We start from the raw sequence: 8,326 nt of genomic DNA on the forward strand, positions 1-8,326 counted from the left end.
CAGGGGCCACTCCTCACCTCACAGGATCAAACTGATCATTTGCAATTTGGAGATCTAAACTATGCTGCATTGTACTATTGAATTTCCCGTTGTCTTTTATTAAACAGCTCCACCTCTACCGTTCAGCCAGTGTCCAAACATGCATGACAATAAAGAATGTGAATACATTTATTCACAGCTGTAAGAAAAATCAAAGATGGGTAAAAGTGAAAATATAATTTAAATCAGTAACTATACTTGTAGCTTGCCACTGTTAACTAGCAAACTTTGTCTAAGGATACTTGCATTTTTTTTATTTCTTTCCTCCACACTGCAGCACCAGGCCTCACAAATACATTAAAATACTGACCATCTACGCTGTTTGATTTTACTGAAATACAGGTTGACCTTCAACGCTGCATTGGGCAAGTCCTTAAGCACACATCTAAGTTCCGCCACCACAGTTTACTAGCAATCAAAACATGAATAACAACACCAATAGCAATACACAGAAAATACAAAGCTAAACTAAAAGGGAAGATCATAATCTTTAAGATCAGGAATTTTCAGAGTTTGTTCACTATCAGACATGGACTGCGGAAAAAAACTAATTCAACATCATTAATAGCCTTTATCCAACACAAAAGCAGCTCAGCTGCAGTTTGGTGTATGTCTTGAGCAAACCAGCTTTGTAAGTATTTCAATTTTAGAAAAACAAGAAAGAACAACAGAGTTTATGAATTGGTAGCATCACGTAAGTATTACACATATCTATGTGCCTTTCACCTAGCAGAGATACAGAAACCAATGTGAAACAAATGCTGAACTTCACAAACACTCAGCAAAACCCATCCAGACAATTAATTTCTTAATTTGCAATGAGAACTCCCAACACCTTAGTAACTTTGCAGTGGCACCTTCTAATCCTTGTTACCTTTTCAGCCCTGGAAGGAGCTAAGGGCACATCCATAAGCACTATTAGAAAGAAAACACATGACTGCAAACTTAACCGAAGACACAAAATGACAACAAAGGTACCTTTAACCCACAGGCTTGGCTTAATTTGAGAGGCTTCCCATTCGCAACCCTCATCAAGAGTACTGGTTGTAACTGTACTATTAAAGTCTCAAGCATGAAGTTAGGAATACAAGCCCTAGTGTGCAGTTTCTAAAATGTGTCAACATAACACAGCACAGAACCCATCCTAGCTTGCATCCCCTTCCTTTTCTTGTCTGACTACCTGGATCCATTCATTACAGCATCATCCCAGCAGCACAAGGCGCTTGCTGGTTACAGTTCTGACATCGCTTAGAGGATAAATATAAATTCACTAAATCTCCTGCCTGCTGTCTACATAATCCCTTAACCTTTCCCTTTCCACAACTATGGCTCTCTGCCACCTTCTCATCTCTAGCCTCTCTGCTCTTTTCATTCTCAAGCTGCCTTCCCTTCCCACTTATTTTTCCAAATCACTGACATTCAGCGTATCTTCACAGTGAGATACGTGGTCACTACTCTTACCTCCAGCCTGCCTTGGCATGTTGTTTTGGTTTTTACACTTTACGAGAGAGAGGAATTTTAAAGAGAGTTCTTTGGTTAGCAGATTTCTATTAAATTTAGCATCTGCTTGCAAGTCGCAGACAAAGCAGAAAATATTAAGGAAGAAGGTGGGTTTCCACTCATCAATGTGCTACAAAAAGAACTAGACAGGACAGTGTGTGTCACATTTGGGGGGGTGGGGTGGGGGGGTGGGCAGTCAAGCTAGGAAATTATTAGCTAAACTGCAGGCAGCAATATTCAAACTGTACAGAAGCCACTCCTAAATTAAGATTAAAAAGACACAAGGCCATCTTACCCTATTGGACCAGCAGCAGCAGAACCAAATGAGCCTTCTCAGACTTTGTCATCCTCATTCTTACTTACGCGAAAAAGGTAAAATATCTAAGAACAGAACATGAGTAAACTAAAACTTTGCCCTGCTTCCTTTCTTCCTGATTTCTAAACCAGGTTTTAAAAATTATGTGTTCTCCTTTCTCAAAAGCTGGACACACAGAAATTCAAGCTTGTGCTTTAAACGACAATCAAATAATCATTTAGACACATTAAAAAAATCAGTACTGTAGCCAGGTGATATTTTTGGGGGCATCCAGACAGATTTTTGTTCGGAAAGCTCATACAAAGCAAAACCTGTGTCATTACAAAGGCCCCATTACTACACAGTTTTACACATAGGCTGAGGCACAAGGAGATCCAGTCATACAGTACTTCCACATTTAAACAAGCAGGCAGCAAAGTCCACTACCACTTTCAATAATAAGCTCCAGCTGGGAGAAAAGCCTTATTCATGTCAACCTTAACTCCAGTTTTGCACAGCTGGATCTGAGCAGCTGAAGGAGTAAAATAAAACTTCTATTCATTTAAAAATTAAGTAATGTATTAAAAGTGGCATTTTTCTAGAATGAGCTTATAATTTTATATTAACCTCATATAGATAAATAAATCCAGAGCTATAATAGTAGCTAATAGACATTCATATTTTTTAAAAATTAAAAGCAGTAGTAGCAGTAGTCACTTCAATTAAATGAGGTATACTGGACCCTTGCCTTATTTAAAACACGCCAGTGGCACCACTGAACCCAAGGTACACTTATATATTTAATAAGAAACAGTTTACCATAACAGGACCTTGAAAGTTAACTTTACTCACAACTTAAGCACAAGTAATCTTACAGAATAAAACAGGTCAAAAAGATATTTTTTTTCCTTCCTATTTAAGAAGTGCTGGTTTTGGCTGGGATAGAGATAATTTTCTTCATAGTAACTAGTATGGGGCTATGTTTCGGATTTGTGCTGAAAACAGTGTTGATAAACCAGGGATGTTTTCATCATCAGTAAGCAGGGCTTACCCAGAGCCAGGGTCTTTTCTGCTCCTCATCCCACCCCACCAAGCAGGCTGGGGGGGCACTAGCAGTTGGGAGGGGACACAGCTGGGACAGCTGGCCCCAGCTGAGCAAAGGGAATGGTATGGAATATCATATGACACGTGCTCATATGTGTCTCCTGGGGGGAAAGAAAGCTGGGGAAAGAAAAAGGAAGGGGGAGGACGTTTGGAGTGATGGTGTATGCCTTCCCAAGTAACTTACACGTGATGGAACCCAGCTTTCCTGGGTACGCCTGAGCACCTCCCTGCCCATGGGAAGTGATGAATGAATTCCTCGTTTTGCTTTGCTTGCACATGCGGCTTTTGCTTCACCTACTAAACTGTCTTTATCTCAACCCAAGAGTTTTCTCACTTTCACTCTTTGAATTCTCTCCCCATCCCACCAAGGGGAGGGAGGGAGGGAGGGAGGGAGGGAGGGAGGGATCGGCTGCCTGGGGCTTCCTGACAAAGTGGGGTTAAATCACAAGCAATGTTTAGGCTATTGTTACTAAAAGGTTAATTAGATGCGTGAAGTTACTGCATGAAGCCTGAAAAAATGGGAGTGAAGTGATCCTTATGTCAATGACTCAGAAAGTAAGTATCACACTAGTACCCTCAGAAAGGAGGTCTTCCTGCTGCTCCAGCCACATTTCCAACAGTTCCAACTGCCCTCTTTCAAGCCTTGGTTCTGTGCTTTATCAGGCAGGCTGCACAAGCAGGGCATCTCACTCTCTTGCACATGGGAACAGACCGTGGCCACTGGCCCTTCAGGCTGTTTTTCATAACCTCTCTGTTTTAGCTGTGCCACTACAACTCACTCTACTGCTGCTGTAAGAGTGCCCGACATACAGGTCCCAGAGAGGCTTCACAAACAAAAATCATGGGAAACTAAATGTCATCACAAGTTAAGTACCCCTTGGGCCTCAGCCCCTTCCTATGTCTGTCACCACTTAGCTAATTTAGAGTCACAAAGTCTCTCAGATGAAGAGGACAACACACTGAATCCCGACCTTTGAGCTGCAAACCTAGCCTTGAGCAACTTGGTGACCTACATGGCAGCTGCACAACTCAATAACTAGTTGGCTGGAGTCTGTAACGCATGATTCATCTCTGATTCTCCCTGCACCACCCCATATGCTGTTACTAGCTTGCTTGCTATAAAATGGAATTTCCAAAAGCAGGCTCTGTTAGCCTGTTGGTTTGCTGAAACATGGTTTTGAAAGAACTTTAATAATAAAAAGAAAAATGTATTTTATATTCCTACCTAACACTATGAAATTTACACAGAGAGGAAAAAACTACACATACTTATGCAACACCTGAATAAATCTGCACCTGCTCACTTTTCTAACACCACCTCCCAATGTTTTAGCTGAGCAACACATGACTTTGGTTGCACATTTTGTAGGGCCAAAGATCTACACTATCTGCAAAGATTTTAGTTAGCAGACATCTCTGCACTCTAGTGGTACCACAGCCCTCTGATACTAGCCCACATGTGCAAGCCAACTGCTGGAAAGATATACTCGAAAAAGTAGGGTTTGGCAAAACGTAGTGTGCTAAAATTCAGCAGATCCTCAGCTACATACATCACCATCCAGACTAGCTGCGTATCTCCCCTCCTTTCCCCCTGAAAATGCACAGCTAGAATTTCTGTTGTCACCATTCCTTACTGCATCCCGTGTCCTTAAGAGACTCTGTTGGCATTTCTCAGTGTTGTAGAATTAGGCCTTCTTACCCTCTTAATGACCAAAACACAGCTGTCCAATATGCTCCAGCTGGTGCAGCCCTGGCATCTCTGCTGTCAACCCAGCAGCACATCATCTGGGCTGTCTTGTCCCGCTGAATATGCATCGATATGCATATACACAACTAACTCCCAACTTTATTTTTTTCCATTAAGAAATGAAATGGTAGCACTCTGAAAACTCCTAGCAAGTCTTGTCCACATTATGAAGTTCAAATACAGATCTGATCAAGACACTAAAGGAAAGAAGTTGAGTGGTTTGGGATTTATTAGTCTAGTGTCTTAATAGCTACACACACACAAGAGGATAAATAAATTATACAGCTAAATTATATCTCCTCTGTATATACAGTGCTAGATAAGGGGTAGCTGTCTATAGGGAGGACGAAGCAGCTAGAAGCATGAGGCACAGGAAAGAGGGAAAGGTAACTCAGAACAATAACTTGTTACCATTAATTGCATGTTTCTGCTGAAGTGACCAAGAGTGAAGTAGTTCCTCAGACTAAGATCTGCATTTACATTTTTAGAATTTCAGTACCCAAAAATCCTAGGGGGAAAAAAAAACAACAAACACAGGAGCCATTCCCACCTTTTAGATATTTTTGGTCAGTGTGCAGACTCAGGAAAACAAGTTCTAGATGAGTTTATAATAGAATTCAATTTGCAGGATTACCCTTAGAACTGTAACAGTTAAAACACTGTGAACTTTGGCATAAAACACTTTTCCCCTGCATGCATTAAATGCGCAATGAGCCACAAGGATGCAATATGATTCAACTGGCTCTGAGCTAATTACCTCACCCTGTACAACGCAACACCTAAAGTAATGACTTTTTTTTCTACCCTTTGGGCATCAAAGGACATACTCTTAACAAGTGTAAATCTGTTGAGTACTACAAACCTACAGAGTTGTAATGACACCACCTTAGATTTTGACTTTGAATTCATCATTGTTTAAAGAGACTCATTTTTAAAGATGCCACATTAAAAGCTTTCATTAAGCTCCGACAAAAGATTCTGAAGGCCATTCTGCTTCTTACCCATTAAAGCCACGACCTCATAACCACGCTACTCATTAACAAGAGCACTACAATGGTACAGGTACAAGATGTTTCAGCAATTTCCTGTTACTTCCAGGCTACATGCTATTTGAGTGTTAACTAGTACACAAGTATGAACTGGGAGAGGAGTGCTGGAGCGCAGCCCTGCAGGGAGGGATCTGGGGGTGCTGGCTGACACAGGCTCAGTGTGGGTCAGCAGCGTGCCCTGGCCGGCAGGAGGGCAAACCGCGTCCGGGGGGGCATCAAACACAGCATGACCAGCCGGTCAGAAGCGGGGATTGTCCCGCTGTACTTGGCCTTGGTGCGGCCTCACCTCGAGCACAGGGTGCAGTTCTGGGCCCCACAGTTTAAGAAGGATGTTAAGGTCCTGGAATGTGTCCAGAGGAGGGCAACGGAGCCGGTGGAAGGGCTGGAAGACATGTCCTGTGAGGAGCGGCTGGGGACTCTGGGTTTGTCTGGCTTGGAGAGAAGGAGGCTGAGGGGTGACCTCATTGCTCCCCACAGCTTCCTGAGGAGGGGACGTGGAGAGGGAGGTGCTGAGCTCTTCTCCCCGGGATCCAGTGACAAGACATGTGGGAATGGTTCAAAGCTGTGCCAGGGGAGGTTCTGACTTGACAGTAGGAAACATTTCTTTAGTGAGGGGGTGGTCAAACACTAGAACAGGCTGCCAAGAGTAGTTGATGCCCCATGCTGGTCAGTACCTTAAAAAGAGGCATTTGGACAATGGCCAACATAATATTCTTTAACTTTTGGTCAGCCCTGATGTGGTTAGGCAGTCAAACTAGATGATCATCACAGGTCCCTTCCGACTGGAACTATTCTATTCTATTCTACTATTAAATGGCTCCGTTGCAACTAATGAAAACCAGAATTTGGTGCAAGCAAAAATGTAGCTTGCATCTCATGGCACTTGATTTTTTCAGCCATAGTTGGCCTTCATACAAGACCACCAACCTGATTTCAAGCTGTGGGTTATTTCCTACTACCAGCAAGACAGAAAGATCAACTGGACGTGACAAGCAACATCCCAAAAGACCACTCACATCTTCCAATCTGGATGCCAAGTTAATCTCAGTAATGACTGCAATGGAAATTTCAGAGTAACTTAGTTTCTAACGCTTGCAGTTTAAGAATCTGTAAGACGTCCATAACACACCAGAGCACAGGTCTAGTTAGGACACCTACAACACCCCTCTGCTTTCACACGCTACAAACACTGCTGCTCCAACAGAAATGCACAGCCTCCTTACTCTTCACCCATTACCCTTATTACCTGGAGGAATAAAAAGGGACCAAGTAATCAGGAAGAAGGGCTGCTGCAAAGTTGCCTTCTTTCCAACTGCACAAGTACCAGCACTCATGGAAAACCCTTCCGCAAGTTATCCTTTGCCGTAAATGCAGGGGCAGCGGGAGCAGGACCCTGAGCTCTGCCCCCTACCACGGTGCCATCGCTGCCCGCCACCGCACGCCGCGGGCCTGGCTGCTCAGGCGGGGGTCCCCCGCCGGCCCGGCTGCAAGCAGTGCCCACCGGGGCGCTCCGACAGCGCGCCGCGGGACGGGCAAGGCGCCGCCGAGTCCCCTCCCCGCCCGGGGCGCCGCAGCCCGGCGGGCTCCTGCTGCCCGCGGGGACGCCGTGCCTGGGGTACCGGAGCGCGGCGGACCCCAGCGGCGGCCGGGCGGGCTCCGCGCCGCGCCGTGCAACGCCGTGGCGTAGCGGCGGGAGGCGGCGGCGAAGACCCGGCTGCCCGCGCCGGACCTGCTCCGCGGAGCTCCGCGCAGGGGGAACGGGGCGTGCGGGCAGCTCCTGCCGCGGCCGCGCCGAGCCGCCGCTCGGGCCCTAAGACGGGCTCCGCGCCGGGGAGCCGCCGCCCGCGCCCCGGCCCGGCTCTGCGCCCCCGGGCCGGGGTGCCGCCGCCCGCCGAGCCGAGCCGCGCCGCCGCCGCCCCTCTCCCCGCCGGCACCTGGATGTGGCAGGAGATCTCGGAGTCGTCCAGCAGCCGCACGGTGCATTTCATCTCCGCGCTCAGCGACCTGATGCTGGAGCTCCGGAACCGGATCATGCCTGCAGCCCGCCCGCCGCCGCCCCGCAGGCAGCCGCAGGGGGCCAGCCTGCAGCGGCGCCCGGCCGAGCACGGCACGGCGCGGCACGGCGGCGGCGCCGCCCCTCAGCCCCGCGGCGCCCCGCCGCCGCCCGCCATCCGCCCGCCCGCCGCGGCTGGGGCTGCCGCTGCGTCAAACTGAGCTCCGCTCGCCGGCTTCAGCATCCTCCTGCGCCCGCCCCCGGCACGGCACGGCGCGGCGCGGCGCGGCGCGGCGCGGCGCGGCGCGGCGCGGCGCGGCACGGCACGGCACGGCCCGCGGGGGCACCGCTGTGCCCTCACCTGCACCCCGCGCTCCCCCGGCCCACCGGCGCTGGCGAGACGCCCCGCGGGGCGCCGCGCCGCCGGGCTGAGGAAAGGGAAATGGCCCGCGCGTGTGTTTGCCTTCCCCGGCACCGGCCTGTGCTTCGCCTGGCTTGGAGCGCACCTGAGCGACCGTCACTCGCGGGGAGTGCCCGGTGCCCTGCAGAGCGGGGAGTGAAGTCCCCATGCCGCCTGCCCGACCGTAGCGTGGGTCTCC

The 8,326-nt window shown here is 48.3% G+C and overlaps 1 protein-coding gene across 2 annotated transcripts in view; it reads right to left on the reverse strand.

Moving 5' to 3' along the window:
• The window catches only part of FRMD3 (FERM domain containing 3), a 138,486-nt gene extending 130,450 nt beyond the window's left edge, over positions 1-8,036 (reverse strand). Inside the window, exon 1 of one of the 2 annotated variants that reach the window (XM_080372765.1) lies at positions 7,669-8,036. In XM_080372765.1, the coding sequence (XP_080228891.1) occupies positions 7,669-7,767 (99 nt within the window). In that variant the 5' untranslated portion in view covers positions 7,768-8,036. Of the gene's footprint in view, positions 1-1,017 lie in introns of both variants that reach the window. The other variant, XM_080372766.1, reaches the window with a different exon arrangement.
• Positions 8,037-8,326: the final 290 nt, after the last annotated feature.

The sequence above is a fragment of the Falco punctatus genome (assembly GCF_963210335.1).
Source record: "Falco punctatus genome assembly, chromosome: Z".
Classification (NCBI taxonomy): Eukaryota; Metazoa; Chordata; class Aves; order Falconiformes; family Falconidae; genus Falco; species Falco punctatus.